Consider the following 22059-nt stretch of genomic DNA (forward strand, 5'->3'; position numbering starts at 1 on the left):
GAACCACGAGAGCCTTACGGTGATTACAAGGAGGTTTAACACGTGGCTGGATTTGCATTAATTAAATCAACAGGGAAGCTCCAGTTGAGCAAAGGAGGTTTTCTGTAAATGGAGCTGGGAGCTCGGGTTTGTGCAGGGATGGGAAGGAGCTGCCAGGAGGGAGGGCAGGGCAGGGCAGGGCAGGAGGAGAAGAAGGAGACTGTGAGATGTGAGATGTGAGATGTGAGGAGCTGGGGCTGTGCTGACACTGTGGGATTTCAGCAGTGGGAAGCTTTGGTGGGAGAGAGCAGGGAAGGAATGTGTCCATTCATAGCCCAGCCATGCTGCAAGCTCAGCTGTGAGGGGAATATCAATGGGCAGAGCCGTTGGAGTTGGGGGATTTTTTTTTGTTTGTTTTTCTGTTTTGTTTTGGTTTTTTTTTAATTTTTAAAGTCACGGGTTTGAATATTGGCTGGAAAGGAACCCTTCCAACATCCCTTGGGGTTGGAACAGCCATCCTACAGCTGGGGGCTCCCTAAAATAACGGGGTTTGTGTTTCCTTCCCACATCCCTGAGAAGCAAAATCCCTCTGGATTTAGGGCTGTAAAACCCCAGAGTTCACATTCCAACCCCAACCTCTGCTGGAGGCAGATCAAACCCTGGGATAAACTTCAACCTCTGCTTTTTGCCACAAAACCTCCCAGGGTGGCACAGGCAGCCCAGGACAGCCCAGGACACCCCAGTTCTGTCCCTGGGGATGATCCCAGTTCCAGCAGAGCTCTCCCAGTCCCTTCCCTGCCCCTCTCCCAGCCCAGCAGAGCAATCCCAGTGATCCGGGATGCTGGGATTTTGGGATGCTGGGATGCTGGGATGTTGGGATGCTGGGATGTTGGGATCTGGGCTGGGGCAGGGTTAATTTCCGTGCAGTGCCGGGGCTGGGGCTGTGTTTGGGTTACAAAGAGGTTTTGTTGTGTCTGAGCAGCCTTTGAGCAGCTCCTGCTCCTCTGCCACCGCAGGGACCAGCCCGGGGGGGCACAGGGGGTTTGGAGGGGACACAGCCGGGACAGGTGACCCCGAGTGACCGCCGGGATATCCCACACCGAGCTCAGGATGGAAACCAGCAGGAGCAAGGATGGAGGGGGGAGCACTGGGAGTGATGGGTTTGTATTCCCAGCTCACTTTTGGAAGTGGAAGCTCACTCTCTTTAGGAAGCAGGGAATGAATTCCTGCCTCCCCCTGCTCGCACACGGCTTTTCCTTTCCCTATTAAACCGTCTGTAACTCAACCCACAGCTTCCCTCAGCTTCCCCATTCTCTCCCCATCCCAGCGTGGGGCTGGGAAACCTTCCCTGTGAGCTCCGCCGGGAACTGTGCGGGATTGGAGAAAAAATCGGGAATTGTGCGGGATTGGAGAAAAGATCGGGAATTGTGCGGGGTTGGAGAAAAGATCGGGAATTGTGCGGGGTTGGAGTAAACACCGGGAATTGTGCGGGGTTGGAGAAAAGATCGGGAATTGTGTCTCATCTTTCCCCCCCGGCTGCGATGGAGATCGGGAGCATCGCGAGGGAGCCTGGGCGAGGATTTGGCTCCGGGCTGGATTTCAGAGCAGACGCAGTGAGCGGTGGGTGATCTGAAATCAGCCGTGAGCAAACCTCCCATCGCACAGGATCACTCGCGATGACACGATCTCCCTCCCAGCAGCCGGGGGCTTTTTTTGGGAACTCTTTCCTGGGCAGGATTTTTCTTCCGAAGCACAAAAGCTCTGGAGAGGGGAGCAGAGGGATGTGGAGGACAGGAGGATGGGGAATGAGCAGCTCGCCGAGGAGCGAAGGGTTAACAGATGCCAGAGCCCCCTGAGCAGAGTGTGCCACCCCCTCCCGAATCCTTTACATAAGAATTCCCAGCCTGTCTCAGCTGTGCCCCCGCCGTGGCTGATCCCGGCAGGAAAATGGGATTTGATTTCTGCACCAGGCACTGTCTCTCACGGTTAAACCGGGACCTGTCGGGCTCAGCCGTTCGTCACATCCAGCGACCTTGAATGTCCCCCAGCCACCCCAGCACAGCCCCGTCCCCAGGGCTGGACACGCTGCTTTGGGTGTAAAACATTGAAAAAATTAATATCTGGGAGGCTTAAAAGCGGCAGGGTCTGGTGGTTTTGTTCACATCAGTCCTTTGTGTGTCACTGGAGGAGACATTGAAAGATGATGTCCTGTCAGCTCGGGATGTCCCCTGTGCTGGGGGATGGCCCCTGAGCTCCTGCAGGTGCTGTTCCTGACCTCCCAGGCCACCCCAGAGCATCCCCAACCCCAGGGTTTGTCCCTCACTCAGTGCCCGGGAGGTGAGGATGTCGCCGTCACGGTGACACGAGGAACTCCGGCACTGGCGCTGCTTTTCCATCTCCATTCCATTTCCAACGCTCTTCCATTCCCTGCTGGGCTGGGAACGGGCTTTGCTGGCTCTCTTGTCACCCACCGTCACCTGCAGCTCCTGTCCGGGACGGCAGGGACGGAGCCGCCAGCCCCGCGGTGTCCCCGGGAGCGCGGGGACAATGGGGACAGATGGCACGGCGGGACCGGGCTGGCAGGGGCTCTGTGTGACAAATCCCTGCAGCTCCCCCGGCTCCAGCCCTTCCTGGGCATGGCTGAGGATTGGACCCCCCTCAAAAGCTCCCCTGACATCCCTGGTGTACCCCGGGATTGCTGCAGCTGCTTCCCAAGCTTTACTGCCACTGCCAGCACTTCCCCGTGCTGCTGGTGCTGCACGGCCGGGCTGGGCTGCTTCCCTTCCTCCCCCGAGGCTGATCCCAGTCCCCATCCCACAGGATGATTCCAATCCCCATCCCACAGGATGATCCCAATCCCACAGGCTGATCCCAATTCCCATCCCACAGGCTCATCCCAGTCCCCATCCCACAGCCCTGCACCACTGACTGCTCAGACTCCTCCTTCCAGCCATCCTGCTAAAATCCATCCTCCTCTTTTCCCCCTGCAGAGTTTAGGCGTGGACTCAGCCATCTGCACGGTTTTCCAGGACAATTACGGGATTTTCCTTGCCCTTGTGCTCGGAGCCCTGGTGCTGCAGCTCTTTTAGGTGTGGCTGAACCACCCCCAACCCACAGCGAAGCTGGGGATGGTCTTTAAAGGCCCTTCCAACCCAACCCCCTCTGTGGTTTTATTACTCTGCCACAGCCAACTCAGTCTTTATCCCTGAGGATTTTATTCCCCCAGTCCCGCAGCCCTGAGGGCAGGCACACGAGCCGGGAAGGCTCTCCTGGCACATTCACAGAGCACCTCGGTGGCCACCAGCACTGTCCCCAGGTCCTGCCCTCCTCAGGGGTCTTCCTGCCCTGCCTGGCTCCTCCATTCCGGGCAAGCAGGAGTCACTTTCCCAGAGCCCAGCTGGCAGCAGTGCCCTCGGAGCAGCTACAGGCGAGAGGGGCTGAAAGGGACACCTGGAACCACCGAGTCCCCAACACCTTCCAGGAGCTCGTCCCACTGGCCAAACTCCTCCTGCAGCTCTGCACAGACGGTGACAAGGTTAGCACAGCCTCCCCTCCAGGGGACAGGGCCACCACAGCCTCCCCTCCAGGGGACAGGGCCACCACAGCCCCGCCAGGAGCCACCGAGGGGCAGCCACCAGACCCCTGTGCTTTGGGAAGGACTGGCCCCAAGCCCTGGGGGACAGCAGCCACCCCACAGCCCCCCCAAACCAGGGCGTGCCCCCCACTCCCCCACCCTGGGCCATACTCAGGTGCCTCTGCAGGAAGGCCAGAGCCGCCCGGCTGGTGATGGCCAGAGCCTTGTGGGGGTCCAGGGTGCCCCTCCTGCCGAAGATGCGGCTGAAAAGCTTCCCAGGGAGGAAGGCAAAGTCGGTCTGGTCCTCGTGCACGGTTCCCCTGGCCAGGGGAGGGATGTGCATCAGTGGGATGTGCAGCAGAACCCAGAGGTTTTCCTGCTGGGACACCCGGGGTGGGGGGGATGCCAGCCCCTGGCTCACAGCACGGTCACAATCCTCGTCTGGCTGTTCCTGGAGCTCAGCCTCTTCATTTTGGCAACGCTCTCCGGAGTCTGGAACTTTTCGGTGTTGATGAAGAGCACAGGCTTGGGCACCTCCGGGTACAGCAGGTTCTCCAGAGGGAACATCCAGGCATCCAGAGCCACGGCACACCTGGAGCAGGACAGGCACCCACCGAGGCTCCCCGTGTCCCCAGAGCCACCACAGCTCCCTGTCCCTGCTGTGCCTTACCTGAAGCTGGGCTCCTTCACCAAGGCCAGCACCGCTGTCACCCCCCCGAAGGAATGGCCCATGATGGCCACTTTGGTCAGATCAAGGTTGTCCTGCAAAAGGGAGAGGGCTGAGGAGTCTGAGCTCTCTAATTAGGGAAGAAAAAGCCAAGGGAGGATCAGCAGAGGCTCCCTGGAAGGGAAGGAATGTCACATTCCACTGCTGGTGTGATGGGCTCTGGCTGCCCAGTGCCCACAGGAGATGAGAGGCTGCAGGAAGCCGAGGGGTGGGAAGCTGGGGCTCTGCACCTTCCTTACCCCAGGAGGAAAACTGCAGGAAGCCAGGACTGATCCTGCCTCCCAATCCATCACTCCGTGCTCGATTGCTCCTCAGGCACAGTCAGGCACAATCAGACATAATCAGACACAATCAGGCACAATCAGACACAATCAGGCACAGTCAGGCACAATCAGACATAATCAGACACAATCAGACACAATCAGGCACAATCAGACATAATCAGGCACAATCAGGCACAATCAGGCACAGTCAGACACAATCAGACATAATCATGCACACGCAGGCATACCCAGATATCACATGCCCCAAATATAATAAGTCATAAAATAAAGAAAATCTATTTTAAAAAAGTAAACATACATATTTTAAAAATCACATAAATATATTAAAACCAGCTAGATTGCTTCTCCCTCGATCCATCACTCTGTGTTTGATCCCTCACGTCTGCTGAGTGATGATTCGACACTCGATTGCTGATGCCTGCCAATCGATCACTCGGCAATCAATTGCTAATGCCTGCCGATCGATTGATCGCGTCTGCCGATCGATTACATCGGCGATCGATTGCTCATGCCTGCCGATCGATTACATCGGCGATCGATTGATCGCGTCTGCCAATCGATTAGATCGGCGGTCGATTGCTCATGCCTGCCGATCGATTACATCGGCGATCGATTGATCGCGTCTGCCGATCGATTAGATCGGCGATCGATTGCTAATGCCTGCCGATCGATTAGATCGGCGATCGATTGCTCATGCCTGCCGATCGATTAGATCGGCGATCGATTGCTCATGCCTGCCGATCGATTAGATCGGTGGTCGATTGCTCATGCCTGCCGATCGATTACATCGGCGATCGATTGATCGCGTCTGCCGATCGATTAGATCGGCGATCGATTGCTCATGCCTGCCGATCGATTAGATCGGCGATCGATTGCTAATGCCTGCCGATCGATTAGATCGGCGATCGATTGCTCATGCCTGCCGATCGATTAGCTCGGCGATCGACTGATTGCGCCTGCCGATCGATTACATCGGCGATCGATTGATCGAGCCTGCCGATCGATTACATCGGCGATCGATTGCTCATGCCTGCCGATCGATTACATCGGCGATCGATTGATCGCGTCTGCCAATCGATTAGATCGGCGGTCGATTGCTCATGCCTGCCGATCGATTACATCGGCGATCGATTGATCGCGTCTGCCGATCGATTAGATCGGTGATCGATTGCTAATGCCTGCCGATCGATTAGATCGGCGATCGATTGCTCATGCCTGCCGATCGATTAGATCGGCGATCGATTGCTCATGCCTGCCGATCGATTAGATCGGCGGTCGATTGCTCATGCCTGCCGATCGATTAGATCGGCGATCGATTTGATCGCGCCTGCCGATCGATTAGATCGGCGATCGATTGCTCATGCCTGCCGATCGATTAGATCGGCGATCGATTGCTCATGCCTGCCGATCGATTAGATCGGCGATCGATTGATCGCGCCTGCCGATCGATTAGATCGGCGATCGATTGATCGCGTCTGCCGATCGATTACATCGGCGATCGATTGCTCATGCCTGCCGATCGATTACATCGGCGATCGATTGATCGCGCCTGCCGATCGATTACATCGGCGATCGATTGATCGCGCCTGCCGATCGATTAGATCGGCGATCGATTGCTCATGCCTGCCGATCGATTAGATCGGCGATCGATTGCTCATGCCTGCCGATCGATTACATCGGCGATCGACTGATCGCGCCTGCCGATCGATCAGATCGGCGATCTATTGCTCATGCCCGCTGATCGATCACTCGGCGATCGATCGCTCGCCATCGATTGCTCCTTAGACACCCCGGGCAGTCCCGGGCAGCCGCGGCGCTCAGAGCCGCTACCTTCAGCACGGACAGATCCCAGCCCTGCTGAGCGATGTCCCGGTCGCTGCTGGCGCCGGCGATGCCCTGGAGGAGCCGCAGTGCCCGCACGCATTCCTGAGCTCTCTGGTGAACCTGCAAGAGCCAGCCCTGCCCTGGTAAACCCAGCTCCTCCAGAGCACAGATCTGGGCTCTCATCTTCCCCCCAGTGCCCAGCCAGGCTCGTTCCTGCAGTGCCGCTCCCTGAATTGACACAAACACCAAGGCAGGTGCGAGGCAGCAGCGCCGCGGCTCCCACAGGGACACAGAGCGTTTTTTGGGATGGTTTCTTTTTGGTGTTTGTTTTGAATTCAGTTAATCTGGCAGCAGCCGGCTGGAGATGAGCAAAAGCCTCTGCTCTGGGGGGGAAGCAGAGGATGGAGAGCCCAGGATCCTCACCAGCTGCCCCCCAGCCGAGCCACCCCTGCTCCAAACCCCCACAGGGACCCCAGAACCCCGAACCCAGGAGCAAACCTGAGTGTCCCCCTAAAACAGCTCGTTGAGCATCCTAAAATCCCAAATGATTCAGGGAGAGGATGCCACGGCTTGGAGCCACTTTGAGGCCACCAGTGCTGGTGTCTGTGCACATTTAAGGTGACAAGTGATAAAAAACTCCGATGGAAACCTCTCTCCTGCTCTCTGCAACACAGAAAATGCCATAATGGAGATTGACCCGACTACTTCCTTCTATTTGTTATTTCTTTATCTTTCTCCCTCGCCATTCCTGCTGGTGGGTTCAGGAGAACTGTTTCCCTTTTCTGTGCAATGTGCCATGAGGCAGAGCACACACAAAAATAACAGGCTGGGAGGTGATTTAAGGCTGCCAAAAGCACCTCCGTTCCTAGAGAGCTTTTCCACGACTAATCTTCACTTGCTGTTGTCCTTTTAAATGAGGCAGAAACAAGCAGAGGGAGGGGGGAACTTGGCTCAGCAGGAAACCTTCCTGCTCCCCAGCAAGCAGCTGTCCAGGATAATCCCAGAGAGACAAAAATCCGAGTGGGAACAAACCCAGCAGCCGGTGCAGAGCTGGGCTGGGCACAGAGTCCTGATGTCCCCAGGGTGTGGGGACTTTGTCCAGGGCCATGGCAAAGCCCAGCCTGGCTCCTGCCAGGGTCAGCTGGACAGACAGACCCCAGGAAACAGAGAAAGGTTGAACAGATTTTTCTCACCTCCAAGGGAAAAGCTCAGCCCCAGCACTGCAGCAATACGAGATTGGGAAGAGCATCCCCAGGGCCAGCCTGGCTTGCAGGAGGAGTTTCAGACCCCTCCTCTGCCCCCCCGCCCCGGTACCTGCTTATTTCGGAAATAAAACTCCTTCTGCCCTTGGGGCACCCGCTGGAAGGGGATCCACTCCTCCGTCCCAGCCTGGGCTGTGCAGAAATAGGTGGTGGCAGCAGAATGGTCCCTGTGGGGGCAGGAGGGAAGGGGACAATCCCCCCTCAGGGCACGATGTCCCACCAGCCCCAGCACGAATTTGGGGGGGACCTGGGCACCCACCTGTGCTCCAGCGCTGCCACCACGAAGCCCCAGGAGGCCAATTCTGTGCAGATTGAAGAGTACAAGGTCCTGGAAGGGAGGTGGGAGCAGAGGGGTCGGGGCAGGTCTGAGTGGGGCCACGGAGGGCTCCCCACATCCCTGCCCCAGCCCTGCTCAGGGCTCACGTTACCGAAAGGCTCCCAGGCCGTGGGAGAAGATGATCAGGGGGTACCCACTGCTGCAGGGCTTGAGAGGCCCATTCCAGCTCACTGGGACTCTGCAGGAGCCTGCAGGGAGGAGAGACCCCCGGGAAAGGTGGGGGGGACACGGGCAGGGGGTGCCACCACTGCTGGAACAGGTCCCTGCTCAGCTCCAGCTCTGCCTGCAGCATCCACCCAGCCACAGGGGGGCTGAACCCCACCAGGGTGGGGGTCCCTAAGGAACGGGGAGCCCCCCAGGGTGGGGATGTCCCCCCTCACCGACGGCGATGCTGAGCAGGCTCGAACACCAGCGGCGGCCGAGGGTGACATCAGCCAGGCCCCCGCAGTACTCGGGGCGAGGGATCCAGAGCGGCTCCACGGCCCCTGCCCGGGGCAGGCACGGGTAGAAGAGGCGGAGGAAGAGCCCCTGAGGGAGACAAGGGAGGGAGGACACAGTGGGGACAGCACAGAGGGTGGTGGCCGTGTCCAAAAGCAGCTGGCTGCAGCCACCCTGCTCTGCATGGAAACCTGTCCCTGTCCCCATCCCCATCCCCGTACCTGCGGCGTGTGCCCCACCATGACATCCGTGCAGCCCACCTGGTGGGGTCCCTGCCCCGGGGGCAGCGCCAGCATCCCCCCCATGCCGAGCCTGGGCAGAGACACTGGGTCAGTGTCTGTCCCCCACCCCAGGGACCCCAAATCGCTCCCTCCTCCTTTTCCCCACCCCTCTCCCATTGCCCAGACCCCCAGTTTCACCGCTGTCCTGGAATTCCCAGGGCACAGCCCCTCGGGGCTGCTCAAGGATGAGACCCCCCCCCCCGTTCCTCTCCCGGGACTGGGACCGTGGGGCTGCCCCACGGCCACAGGGTCCTGTGGGGACCGTCCCCCCGCGGGGACAGGGGTCAGTGCGGGGCTGGCACCCAGTGCAGAACTACAGCGTCCAGCAGCGCCCGGGGCTGCGGAACCACACCTCCCAGTATGGCCCCGGCCCGGGACCACAGCTCCCAGTATGCGCTGGGAGCCCGGACTACACCTCCCAGTACGCGCAGCTGGGCTACAGATCCCAGCGCTTCCCAGTGTCCCTGCAGCTCCCAGCGCTCCCCCCAGCGCCCCCAGTCACCATCGCAGCTCCCGGTTGTCCCCAAATCCCAGCGCTCCTGACAGTTCCCACTGCTCCCCGCAGCCCCCAGTGCCTCCCAGTTCCACCCCAGCTCCCAGTACTCCCCAGCAGCTCCCAGTGCCCCCACCCCGAGTCCCCCTGCAGCTCCCAGTGCCCCTCCCAAGCTTCCAGGGCTCTCCCAGTTCCAAGTTTCCCTCTGTGCCTTCTCAGCTCCCAACTACAACTGTCCAGTACCCCCCAGTATCCCCCTCCCCAAACACCCCCCGCCCGCACACACCAGTACACCGGGTCACAGCTCCCAGCACGCCCAGTGTACTCTGCCCTGCAGCTCCCAGTGCCTCCCCTGCTCGTGGACTACAGCTCCCAGTAGCCACCAGTACAGGACACCGCTGCGGGGGTCACCAGCCCGAAATCACAGCTCCCAGTGACACCAGTACAGGACACCGCTCCCAGTTCCACCAATGCAAAACCACAGCTCCCAGTGTCACCGCCACAGAATGACAGCTCCCAGTGCCCCCAGTTCAGGGCACAATCCCAGTGCCCCCGTGGCAGTCGTGGCCCCTCCGTAAGGGCTGTGCCCAACCCCAGAGCTGCCCTGTCCGTGTCTGCACCCAGCCCGGTTCCTGTCCCCAGCACTGTCCCCTTGTCCCCCCCAGAGCCCAGCGGTGCTCTGGGGCTCTCGGTGCCCATCCCCACGTTCCCTGTCCTTTCCTTAATCCGCTTTCTGGAGCTAAAGCGGCCCCAGGTCCCCAGTAATCCCCTCTGCGGCCAGGGATTAATTCCCTGCGGGGCCGAGCCAGCCAGGCTGGCAAACAAATACCCAAAGATTGGGTGAAAACCAATCTCTACCGAGCTCCCACGCACGCAGCCCCACTCCAGGATCCCCTGGGTGACTGGGGAAACTGAGGCACGCTCTGGGTGCTGGATGGAGCCCTGGGATCGCCACTGTCTGTGTCCCCTGGGGCTGGCACAGGGAGAGGGGACCCCAGCCCGTGTCCCCAGCCATGGATCAGCCGCAGGCTGGGGCTGGCCGGGCTGTCACACCCGTGGCCGGGATCCAGCGCTCCGGTCCCGGCTTGCCCGGCCGGCGGGGCAGGGCGAGGGCGGCTCTGCCGTGGCCGCGGATGCCGGGACGGGGTGGGAGAGGCGAGCCCCGACCTGTCCGTGCCGCCAGGCCCAGCCCACGCCCGGCTCGCCGGAATGGGGTCAGCCCCCCTCCCCAGCACCCCCAAATCACCCTGGAGAGGGTTCTGGATGGAGGTGATGGGTGACAACTCGGCTGTTCGGGGCCATCCTGCTCCTGCTTCAAACTGAGCCCAGGGTGGGACTGCGGGGTTCGCTGGTGAGCCCCGGGGGTCCCGGTTCTGTGGCTGTCACCAGGGACCCCCACACTGAGCTCAGAGTGTTCACAGGGCCCGTCCTTAACGGGATTCACTCGGCCCACATTCCTGCTCGGCTCCTGCTCCAGTCACCCCACCAAGAGATCTCAGTGATTTGGGGGGTCAGGCCAGGCTGGGACCCCATCCCTGCCCCCCAGAGGGTGAACCCCACAGTCCCCGGGCCGTAGGCATGGCAGTGTTGAGAGCTGGCATTGACTTTGTGAGGATGCAGAAGGACCCCTAACCCTGCCTGGGGGTCGCCTGCGACCCCGGGGGTGTCCTTAGAGCCCGGGGGTCGCTGGAACCCGGGGGTGTCACTGGTGGAGATGGCCCCAGCTGTGTTTCTGTCCCTGCTCCCCATCACTGCCCCATGGGATCATGACCCCATCACTGCCCCCGTCCCTTTGGGGGTCTCCCGGGGCACGGAGGGGCTGGGGGCTGAGATCTGGGGATCACGGTGGTCACGGAGGCCACGAGGACAGGGGGACACGAGGGGACACGGGGGGACAGGGGGGACACGAGTAGGGGTCGATCCCGCAGCCCCGGCCCCCCCGGGACCCCCCTGTCCCACGTGGGCGCGGCCAATGGCGCGCGGGGCGGGGCGGGGCTCGGCCGGACACGCCCACTCGTGTCCCGGGAGAGCCAATGGGAGAACGAGGGCGGGGCGAGCCAGGGAGGGGGCGGGGCCAGCGAGCCGTGGAACAGATGCGGGCGGGGGGGGCACGTGGAGCGCGGGGGGGACGCGGGACCACCGGGACCGGCCGGACAGCGGGGACACGGACACGGACACGGACACGGACACGGACACGGACACGGACACGGACACGGACACGGGGACAGCCAGCCCCGCGGGGACTGACAGGCACAGCCAGCTCCGGGAGGGAACAGGGGACAGCCAGCCCTGGGCGGGACAGACACAGGGACGGACGAGGGACAGCAAGATCTGGGAGGGGACAGGGGACAGACAGTCCCAGGGGGACAGACGGACAGGGAACAGCCAGCTCTGAGAGGGACAGGGGACAGCGGGACAGTTAGCCCCGGAGGGGACAGACAGACGGACAGGGGAGGGACAGGAGGACAGGGGAGCTCAGCTGGGTCTTGGACAGGCATCCGAGGGGACACGGGAACACAGAGCCCAGCGCAGGGACAGACGGACAAGGTGACAAGGGGGACGCACACTCCCGACTCCCCAGCCCTGGGAGCGGCTCCTCCGCCCGGCCGCGCACCGGGAGCCCGGCGGGGCTGCGGAGCACCGGGAATGCAGCCCGGAGCCGCGGGCAGGCGGCGATCGGGGCTCCGGGACACGGCGGCCCGGCACCCACCCGGGACCGCGACCCCCCGAAGGTAACGGGGGAGCGGGCAGGGAAGGAGCAGTGGAGAGAGGGGGGCTCCGGTGCCTGCGGGAGGGTTTATTCCCAGGCTTTTATTCCCAAGGGAGCTGGGGCGGGGGGTCCCGCCGCAGGGATGTGTGGAGCCACTTGCGGTGACACGGCTGGCGGCGACAGGACGGTGACGACGCGACCTCTCCCTTTCTCCAGGGATTTGAAGCTGGGTCAAGCGATGGAAATGTCATTGTCGCGGCTCGGGGGCCCGGAGAAGTGAGCGGCTGGGACACCCGGGCACCGGGCTCTACTCTGCAGCCGGACACGAAAAACCAGCAGAGCCCTGGGCAGAGCGGGCACAAAGTGGGGTTGGTCACAGACTGCAAGGGCACAGGACAATACCTGGGGGCCAGGAGCCGTCCCACCACCCACTTGGGAAACATCGGCCTCTTGACCGGACTCTGGCACCCATCTGAGCCCGATGAGGAGCTGGGGCTGCGTGTGAACCTATGCAGACCAGGAAGAAATACATTTTCCTGACTTTCCTTGCCTCTTGGCTCCTGCTTTTCTTCTTCGGAAGGGATCAGCTGCGCCGTTTCGCTTTCTTTTCCGGGAGGAAAGCAGAGGCCCGGAGGAGCTGGCCCCGCTGGACGGATCGGTCCCTCCTCCAAAGCTTTGCGGACCCCGAGGAGCTGCAGAGGGATGGGGACCCTGCCCTGCTGTCCCCCCGGGAGCGGCGGGCGGCGTGGCTGAGCGTCCACAGGAGCAGCAGATGCCGGATGGAAACCTGCTTCGACTTCTCCAGGTGTGAGAGGCACGGCTTCAAAGTGTTCACCTACCCCCAGGAGCGGGGCCAGCCCGTCTCGGAGACCTACGGCAAAATCCTGAGCTCCATCGAGCGCTCCCGCTACCACACCCCGAACCCCGAGGAAGCGTGTCTGTTCATCCTCAGCATCGACACGCTGGACCGCGACCACCTCTCGGCCCAGTACGTGCGGGACGTGGATGAGAAAATCCGCGGCTTTCCGCTCTGGAATGGCGGCAGGAACCACCTCATCTTCAACCTCTACTCGGGCACCTGGCCCAGCTACACCGGCGAGCTGGGCTTCGACATCGGGCAGGCCATGCTGGCCAAAGCCAGCTTCGACACCCAGAGCTTCCGACCCGGCTTCGACGTCTCCATCCCTCTGTTCTCCAAGGACCACCCGCAGCGTGGTGGGGACAGGGGGTGGCTGTACCAGGACTCGGTGCCCCCCAAAAAGAAATACCTGCTGGTGTTTAAGGGGAAGAGGTACCTGACGGGCATCGGCTCCGGCACGCGGAACGCGCTGCACCACATCCACAACGGGAAGGACATCATCTCCCTCACCACCTGCAAGCACGGCAAGGACTGGGAGAAGCACAAGGACACGCGCTGCGACAAGGATAACGTCGACTATGAAAGGTGAGTCAGGGATGGGGTGGGAGGGTCTGAGGCCACGGGACACCCCACAGATGTTCCTGCCTCTCTCCGTGACCGTCTGTGGCGGCCGGAGCTCCAGAGAGGGAAGTTTTGGGCTCTCCTGAAATGGAAGAGGCTTTCCCTGCACAGCACTCCCTGCTCAGGGCTTTCCTGCTCTGTATTAAAGTTGGAGCAATCTGGCGAGAGCGGCTCTTATCTGCAATCGCTGCCACTGCCTCTAATACGATTTCCCTTTTTCCGAACGCTGATGAATGACGCTTTTCTTTTCCCCCCTCCCGCTCTCCCCCAACATAAACGTTTCTCTTGGAGATGAGCCCGAAACATCCCCCCCTCACTGGCTCCACTGAAAATCCCACAAAACTGGCGGGTCTGTGGGTGTCCCAGTGTGGGCAGCCCCGAGCTTAATCGGTGGTGGTGGGTGGGGGTCCCCCTGCATCTCCATCACAAATAGACGTGGTGGCAGCTTTGTGTGGTAGAAAAATTTGGGATACAAAGTTCTGTGAGTTTGGGAGGTTCAATTCTGCAGGGACACGTGCCAGCTCCTCACCTCCCCATCCAACGACTTGGGATCCATCACCAGCCAGCTGCCCAGTCCAGGGCTGGTAAACACAGACCCCATCCCACAGACAGTGGGCAGGTCCCCATCCCACTGCCTGGGGACATCCTGGGGACATCTCCCAGCCGCCTGGCTGGAGAGCAGATGGGGAGAGGCCACGTTGGGCATCATCCTCAAAGCGTCTTAGGAGGTGCTGAGAGGTAAAAGTGGAACTGGGGTACTGGAACTGGGATTAGCCAGGGCTTTGGGATGGGTCAGGCACCACATGGCCCTGTCTGGAGGGTGCCACCAGCCCAGCAGGGTCAGCACTTGCAGCAAAGTCCTTTTGGGATGGGGCACGGCAGGACAGCGGGGCTGGCAGGGCAGGGGGCCCAGGGTCAGCCCCACGCTGTGCCAAGGGGCAGTGGGATGAGAATTCTCCCCCATCCGCCCACCCAGGTAATCCCCTAATGCTGTTTGCAAATACAGGGAGATTTACACCTCTCCCAGGATGGCTTTGGGCAGGATCCACGGGGAACACGTGGCACAGGGGAGCGTGCTCATGTGTGACCCCGAGCCTCCCTGCTCATCCCTGAGGGACACCGGGCAGAAAAACACCGGCACCTCCATCAGAGCCGGCTGTGCCCGACCTCCGCGGGGATTGATGCCCTCCTGCCCGGGGAGATGTTCCCAGACTCGGACAGGGGACAGGCCAGCAGGGAGGGGACAAAGTGAGACCCCGGCAGCACCCGGTACGCCCGGTGCTGACACGGTGCAGGCAGCTCGGGGAGCAGAGGAAGGTCCTGCTGGAGGTTCCATCATCCTCCTCACGCCCGAGGGGCTGCCCCAAACAATCCGGTCCTGTTCTGGGATAAAGGGCGGCTTGTGGCAGCGCTGCGGAGCGGCCCCGCTGCCCCGCGCTCGGAGCAGTCAGTGCGGGCTGGGAAAGACTCAGCGGTGCCGGTGGCACCGTGCCCGGCCGGAGCCGCGGAGGGGCCTGGCGAAGGGAGCTCGGCGGGCGCTCGTCCCGGCTCCTGACAAAACAAGGAAGCCCTGACGGCGATTGCCCGGAAACCGCAGCGCGTCAGGAGCGCAGTATTTCCATCGGGAGGCTCCGGCCCCGCAGCCCGGCCGGCGCCAGCCTCCCCACCGCACCGGCTGCCCGAGAGGAGAAACCGCCCCTCGGGACGGGTCCCGCTGCCCACCCAGCCCTGGCAGCGGGAATGCCCCCCCCGAGCTGCCAGGAGGTCATGGCAGGGTCCGGGGTCCCCGAGGAGAGGTGACAGCCGGTGACACCCCGGGGATGTGGCTGTCGCTGCTGTGGTTTCATGGTGGGGGGATCTGGGCGCTGCTTGAGCCGCTGTCACTTCTCCGGTTACCCGGGCAGGAATTTGAGTGTTAACGGGTCAAGGGTCTTGGCATCGTTTGGAGGCACTGGGGAGGTTCATCCAGAGGCGGATTTTATTGTAAAACTCTGTGCCTTGGCATTGGGGCTGATTTCCCACACCCCAGAGCGCCGGGACGCGCCAGAGTGCTCCAGCAGCCACGGAGGTGACACAGCCTCAACTCCCAGCCTGGCACCACAGGGACCTCCTGGGGACCAACACATTTCAAGGGCTCTTTTTCAGCCTCCCACCCACCCGGATGGACCATGCAAGTCCCCCCCAGCCCATCCAGGACCGGCTGCCCCTCCCTGCGGGCAGGAACAGACGGGGTCTGTCCCGACCTAAAGTCAATATTGGATTTTCCGGCGCGGCCGCAGGGACCCGGCAGAGGCCGAGCCTCTCCCCAGCACGGCACAGAAGGGGCTTTGACAGCCCCAAGGGCGAGCCCGGCCGGGGGGGAACACGCTGCTGGCACCCACTGCCCCCCCCGAACGCTGCCAGGGCAGGCAGGGCTGGTCCTGCCCAGCAAGTCCGGGCACGGCACAGGAGTCGCTGCAGTTTCGGGCTCGGGGGTTCGGGTGGTGGCCTTGCGTGGGCTGTCATTGCTGGAGGGTGGGAGGAGCTGGGTCGTGCCTTCGAAACGCGCTGGGGTCCTATCCTGACCCCCCTTCTTTAGGGGATGCCCAGGTACATCCCTTCATCACCCAGGAGATCTCTGCTCCCACAAAACCGGGGATGCTCAGAGCCAAAATGAGTCCAAACCGATCCTAACGCTGCCCTGGGCTGGCTCCACACCTGCAGCACCTCCCGGGACGCTCACAGGAGGGGAGGGGGCCATGCCTGACCCCCACCCCATCTCCCACGCCAGGTTTGACTACCAGGAGCTGCTGCACAACTCCACCTTCTGCATCGTGCCCCGGGGCCGGCGCTTGGGCTCCTTCCGCTTCCTCGAGGCTCTGCAGGTACAGGGGGACGAGGGATCCTCTCACCGGGTTCTGGGGGCTCTGTCTCAGCCTGCGGGGTCCCTCCACAGGCCGCCTGCATCCCGGTGCTGCTGAGTGACGGCTGGGAGCTGCCCTTCGCCGAGGTCATCGACTGGGGCAGAGCCGCTGTGGTGGGCAGCGAGAGGCTCCTGCTGCAGGTACCGGCCCCAGATCCTGCCCCACGCCGGGCACCAGCCCCCAGCTGAGCCTGGCAGTGCTCCTGTGGGCAGATGCAGGAGGGTCTGATCCAGCCTGGAGTGGGGGTCCCGCTCCAGCTGCAGTCCCGGGGCTCTGTTCATGTCGGGGGGATGGTGGGAAGCATCTTCCCAGGCACAAACCCTTGGGAATGCCGGGCCCCATCCTGCGCCAGGGAGAGGAGATGCAGCCCCACAGAGGGAGCATGGATGGCACCACATCCTTACAGGGATGTCCCTTGGGACGGTTGGGATGGTTGGAGGGGACAGAGACGAGGTTTGGGGGGAAGCTGAGGTGAGGACCCCGCTGCTCCCCCCGGCACAGATCCCCTCTGCCGTGCGCTGCATCCACCCGGAGCGTGTGCTGGCTTTCCAGCAGCAGACCCAGTTCCTGTGGGATGCCTACTTCTCCTCCGTGGACAAGATCGTGCACACCACGCTGGAGGTGAGCCCCCCGAACCCCGAACCCCCCTCCCCACTGCCAGGCTCACAGCCGGGGTTCTGGGAGCATCACTCGGGCCTCCTGCAGATCATCAAGGACCGGCTGTCTCCACACCGCTCCCGCTCCCGATTCCTCTGGAACGCGCTGCCCGGGGGGCTCCTGGTCCTGCCTGACTTCTCCACCCACCTCGGGGATTTTCCCTTCTACTACCTGCAGCAAGGTAGGATCCTGCCTGCCCCAGCTGAGCACGGCAAACTCGGGGCATGCCACAACGCCTCTCCTTTCCCTTTCTCACTCTTTTTTCAGGCTACAGCCCTTCCGAGAAGTTCACGGCTTTCATCCGGGTGGCCTCGCAAGCAGGGTCCCTGTCACAGACCATCCTCAGGCTCATCCAAGCCGTCTCTGGATCCCAATACTGCGCCCAGGTGGGAGGAGCTGAGTCCCGCGAAAGCCGGTGCAGCTCCCGGGTGTCCAGCGGAATGATGGGGCTGGGTCCTGTGGGTTTGGGGTGGACGGAGTGGCTGATGGTGTCGCCTTTGGTGGGCAGAGCTGTGTCCCAATCCCTTTGGGGTGGAGACGGGACCACCTGGGAGTTTATCCTGCTCCAAACCGCCATGAGATGGTTTTGGGATGGTCTGGGCTGGAGTAGAGAACCCACCAAACCCCTTCCCCTTGCAGATCGTGGTCCTGTGGAGCTGCGAGAAGCCACCAACCCCGAGCGGGAAGTGGCCCCAGAGCGCCGTGCCTCTGACCATCATCCAGGGCAGCGGGAAGGTGAGAGGGGCAGGACGCGGGGAGGGATCTGGGGCACGGCCAGGGAGCCGGAGCAGCCACCCCACGGCACCAACCTGTCCTTCCTCCCCCATAGCTCAGCGAACGCTTCTTCCCCTTCGAGGCCATCCAGACGGACGCGGTGCTGAGCCTGGACGAGGACACCAGCCTCTCCACCAGCGAGGTGAGCCCGCGGTCCCGGCTCCCTCGGCTGCTCAGTGCTCACCACAGGGCTGTCCCCATGTCCCCACGTCCTGCAGGGGCAGCGGTGATCCCCTCCCGCAGGTCCCCGCGGCGGTGACACCGCAGTGGGTGACACCGCAGTGGGTGACACCGTGCCCACCCCGTGCCAGGTGGATTTTGCCTTCTTGGTGTGGCGCAGCTTCCCCGAGCGCATCGTGGGCTTCCCCACGCAGAGCCACTTCTGGGACGCCGAGCAGGGGCGCTGGGGCTACACCTCCAAAGGGACCAACGAGATCTCCATCGTCCTCACCGCCGCCGCCTTCTACCACAGGTACCCGGCCGGGAGGGGCCGGTGGGGCCGGGAGGGGCCGGTGGGGCCGGGGGGCTCGGTCACATCTCGCCCCTCACCTCATTCTCCCCCTCCCCAGGTACTACCACAGCCTCTTCACCGAGTACCTGCCCGCGGGGCTGCGGGAGCTGGTGGACGGGCTGGCCGCCTGCGAGGACATCCTGATGAACGTCCTGGTGGCCGCTGTCACCAAGCTGCCACCCATCAAGGTGACCCAGCGGAAGCAGCACAAGGAGGGGGTGGCCCAGCAGGCGGAGTGCGGGGATGGGGCTGCGGGGACCCCCCCGCCCGGGCAGCCGAGCCCCTCAGCCCCGCACTCCGCTCCTGCCAGGGCGAAGGGCACGGCCGGCAGCCGGCGTTTCTCCCAGCGGCAGGACTGCCTCAACCAGTTGGCAGACTGGTTTGGCTCCATGCCCCTGGTGTCCTCCCAGCTGCGCCTCGACCCCGTCCTCTTCAAGGACCAGGTCTCCGTCCTGCGCAAGAAATACCCGAGCTTGGAGAAACCGTGAGGCTGCCGGGCTCGGGGGCAGTCCCGGTCCCGGTGCACGGAGCCCGCCGGGGCCAGGCGGTCGCTGCTGACGGGGTTTTACTCGTTATTGGCTTTTACCAGTGCAATAAAGGAGGGTGGAGAGGTAGGATACGGATGGTGGCTGTGGGACGTGGGGAGCACTGGGAGCTTTTGGGTGCTCCAACGCTTCTGCAGGCTGGGAATAACTCGGGCAGCCCCCCCAGCCCTGCGGGGAGGGAGAGTCCTTCACCTTCCCGAGGACAAACAGAGGAGCGATAAGAGGTGTGTGTGACCTCCCTGCCTCCCTCCAGCTGCGTGCCCCGCAGTCCCTGGGCAGCCCAGCACCCCATTGCCTCGCAGCGCTCCCCGGAGAAGGGAAAAGGAGTGTTCCAGCTCTCTTTCCTCCCAGCTGAATTGAAACAGGGAATATTACGTGGCTGGCCTCCAACAGCCACTCTCAGGCTGCCACGGCCCTGGGTCTGCCCTTGGCTCCTACAGATACGGGAGAGAACACCCAGACCCAACATCCCCCCACACACCCCCGTGTGCTCTGCTTTATTTTCCACACATGGAAAGTCCCCCCGGGATGCAGGGCAGGAGTCAGTCGCGGGGGGGTTGGCATTCCCGGCAGTCCCGCATCTCCTCGGAGTAGCTCTCCACCTGGATGGTGGTGGTGTGGAAGTGGAAGGCGCCCTGCAGCCGCGAGCTGGCCTCGTCCAGCACCTCCTGCGCGCTGGCAGCCGCGTCTGCCGGGAGAAAATTGGGGAATGTCGGGGTGCGGGGAAACCGCCACCCTCCCCTCCCGACTTTGTGACACTCATTGAGGGCGATTTCCCTGTCCCCCCGCTGTGACACTCACTGATGGCGATGTGCACCGAGAGCAGGGGCTGTGTCGCGGTCAGTGCCCAGATGTGCAGGCTGTGCACCGCCTCCACGCCCCGCACCGCCAGCAGCGTGTCCCGCACCGCGTTGAAATCCATCCCTTTGGGGGTCCCTGCGGAGGCAGAGCCGCAGGAGCTGCAGGGACGGGGCACCCATGGGTGACCCCGCTGCCCAGTGCCCCCCTCGGGGTGTCCCTACCCTCCATGAGGACGAGGAGGACGTCGCGGAGGATGGTCAGCGTTGTCCCCAGCACCAGCGCGGAGAAGAGGAAGGTGCAGATGGGATCCACGTACTTGTACTCGGGCTGGAGGGGGTGGGACGGGGTGAGACCCCTCCGGCACCGCCACCTCACCCCAAATCCCCATCGGGACCCTCTGTCTCGCCCCGGCCACCGCTGTCCCGGTGTCCCCAGCACCCCGTTTGCCCCCGGTGCCACGCAGACCTTGAAGAAGATGATGTAGGAGGCGATGAGGACGCCGACGCTCTGCAGCAGGTCCCCCACGACGTGCACGAAGGCGGCGCGGACGCTGGCGTTGGGCTGCTCGCCGCCCGCCCCGTGGCTGTGCCCGTGGCCCGTCTGGTGCAGAGCCACCCCCATCCTGCGGGCAGGGCACTGGTGACACCCCAGGGCCCACCAGGCTCCGGGAGGGGACAGCCTGGCAGGGCAGGGGCCGTGTGGCCCGTACGTACACGATGTTGACGGCCACGGCGCAGGCGGAGGTGATGAGCATCACCCCGCCCTCGATGTCGTAGTCACCCGAGAGCAGGCGCTGGGCCCCCAGGTAGACCAGGACCCCCGTGACCACCCAGATGGAGAGCACGGAGAGCAGGGCCCCCAGGATCTCTGCGGAGAGACCCCCCCGGCATTGCTGCTTCACTCTGTGTCACCCCGAGCACCATCCCCGGCTCCCCGGCAGTGCTGGGGCACGGGGGGGGCACCCAGCGCTCATCCCCGGGGATGCTCCTTGCACTTGTTCATGGGGCCAGGACTCCCCACGCACCTCAGGGCACCCCAAAGCCCCCGGTCCGCACGGGGAGGGCACCCCGGGGTGCTCCCATGGCATCCCCAAGGTGCTGCCACCGCGTTACCTGCCCGGTACCATCCGAAGTTCATGGTTTTGGTGGGGGGCCGTGAGGACACCCAGAGTGCAAAGAGGCTGATCATGATGCTGGCAAAGTCCGTCAGGAGGTGGGCAGCGTCCGTCAGGATGGCCAGGCTGTGTGCCAGGTACCCCCCTGAGGACACGGGACATCGCGGGGACATCGGGGGGACATCGGGGGGACATCAGGGGTATTTCCCCGAGCTGGGCACAGATCAGCTCACCCCGCCCCCTCAGTGGGGTCCCACTGGGTGTTTTGACCCACAGAAAGCCAACGGGGAGCTCTGGCCGCACCCACAGCAGGGAATGGGGACAAGAGGGGCTCTGGGCGGCCACTCGGGTGACCCCACAGGGACCACCCCGCACCCAGCACTCACCCACGGCTTCCCCCACCATGAAGAACAGGCAGATGCCAGCGGCCAGGTAAAGCTTCCTGCGCGCCCGCTGCTGGTGGCCGGGGTGGCCATCGGGCCCCCGCGTGTGGCAGTGCTGGCCACGCCGTGTCCCCAGCTCCAGGGCGGGCTCCTGTCCCTGCTCCGCCTTGTGCCCGTCCTTTAGCGCAGCCCCCACATAGGACCTGCCGGGAAAGGGGTGGTTGGGGCTGGGGGGGACTTTGGGGGGCGGGCTGGACCCTGAGCGCTGCCCCCCAGCCCGTTCCCCGGCCAGACCCCACTCGGGAGCCGCAGAGCAAAGAGGGGTCACGACATCCCCACCCCCCCGGGGCCCCCCCGTACCCGCCGGTGCCCTCGCTCAGGAGGTGCCGTTTCTCGTCGCCGGGTGCCATCCTCCTCCTCCTCCTCCTCCTCCTCCTGCGGGTCGGCGCGGGTGACCCCGGCGTGTGGCCGGCGCTGGTGGCAGCCGGTGGCCTCGGCCCGTGTGAAGAGCCGGGATTCGTGTGCAAATCCCGGCTGGAGGAGGGACGGCCAAGCCGGCTGCAAAGCGCCCGCGGAGCCGGCCCCAGGCTGGGCCCCCTCGCCCGATACCCGAGGGGCTGCTGGGGAGGGGGGATTGCTCTGGGACCCCCCCAGAGCGTCCCCAGGAGCTGCACGGCCGGGCTGGGTGCAGCCCCCGGGGCACAGGGGGATGGAACATCCCCAGGTCCCCTCCAAAGGCACACGGTGACCCCCCCTCCCCGCTTTGGGGAGCCCCGGAACCCCCCAGTTTAGATCCAGCCATGTGATGGACAAACCTGGACGCCCCCTCCTCCTTTCCCCCCACCCTGGCTGAGCAGGGTTAATTACCCCGGGGCTAATTGCACTTGTGGCTCAGCTCTGGGGGCTGCCTCAGTTTCCCCTCGGCCTCCACCGAGCAGGATTTGTGTTTTTGCAAGAGAAAAGCATTTATGGGGTTCCTTTG

The 22059-nt window shown here is 63.2% G+C and overlaps 3 protein-coding genes across 6 annotated transcripts; 1 reads left to right on the forward strand and 2 right to left on the reverse strand.

The window, feature by feature from the left end:
* Positions 1-3171: 3171 nt before the first annotated feature.
* Positions 3172-9538, reverse strand: PAFAH2 (platelet activating factor acetylhydrolase 2). The gene is made up of 11 exons (XM_014890555.2): positions 9486-9538; positions 8647-8737; positions 8368-8515; positions 8079-8175; positions 7910-7978; positions 7703-7817; positions 6395-6508; positions 4224-4315; positions 3975-4145; positions 3725-3873; positions 3172-3495 (listed from the first exon to the last, which is right to left on the reverse strand). The coding sequence occupies exons 2-11, from the start codon at positions 8728-8730 to the stop codon at positions 3401-3403; spliced, it is 1134 nt and encodes a 377-aa protein (XP_014746041.2). The 5' UTR covers positions 8731-8737; positions 9486-9538; the 3' UTR covers positions 3172-3400.
* Positions 9539-11365: 1827 nt separating this feature from the next.
* On the forward strand, positions 11366-19347 carry EXTL1 (exostosin like glycosyltransferase 1). Of its 2 annotated transcripts, XM_014890598.2 has the most exons (11): positions 11366-11931; positions 12126-13353; positions 16160-16253; positions 16325-16432; positions 16794-16913; positions 16998-17130; positions 17217-17335; positions 17589-17684; positions 17779-17865; positions 18035-18195; positions 18293-19341. In XM_014890598.2, exons 2-11 carry the CDS (start codon positions 12419-12421, stop codon positions 18720-18722), a joined length of 2283 nt encoding a protein of 760 aa, XP_014746084.2. In that variant the 5' UTR covers positions 11366-11931; positions 12126-12418; the 3' UTR covers positions 18723-19341. The 2 variants fall into 2 exon arrangements, with proteins under 2 accessions (XP_014746084.2, XP_088034363.1); XM_088178237.1 differs by having other exon boundaries at positions 16794-17130; positions 18293-19347.
* Positions 19256-21487, reverse strand: SLC30A2 (solute carrier family 30 member 2). Of its 3 annotated transcripts, none has more exons than XM_088178239.1 (8): positions 21442-21487; positions 21081-21287; positions 20693-20839; positions 20294-20447; positions 20046-20202; positions 19802-19907; positions 19581-19715; positions 19256-19467 (listed from the first exon to the last, which is right to left on the reverse strand). In XM_088178239.1, exons 1-8 carry the CDS (start codon positions 21485-21487, stop codon positions 19322-19324), a joined length of 1098 nt encoding a protein of 365 aa, XP_088034365.1. In that variant the 3' UTR covers positions 19256-19321. The 3 variants fall into 3 exon arrangements, with proteins under 3 accessions (XP_088034365.1, XP_088034366.1, XP_088034364.1); XM_088178240.1 differs by having other exon boundaries at positions 21081-21280; positions 21438-21487; XM_088178238.1 differs by having other exon boundaries at positions 19802-20202; positions 21081-21280; positions 21438-21487.
* Between the last annotated feature and the right edge of the window lie 572 nt (positions 21488-22059).

This window comes from Sturnus vulgaris, chromosome 24 (genome assembly GCF_052056855.1).
Source record: "Sturnus vulgaris isolate bStuVul1 chromosome 24, bStuVul1.hap1, whole genome shotgun sequence".
Lineage (NCBI taxonomy): Eukaryota > Metazoa > Chordata > Aves > Passeriformes > Sturnidae > Sturnus > Sturnus vulgaris.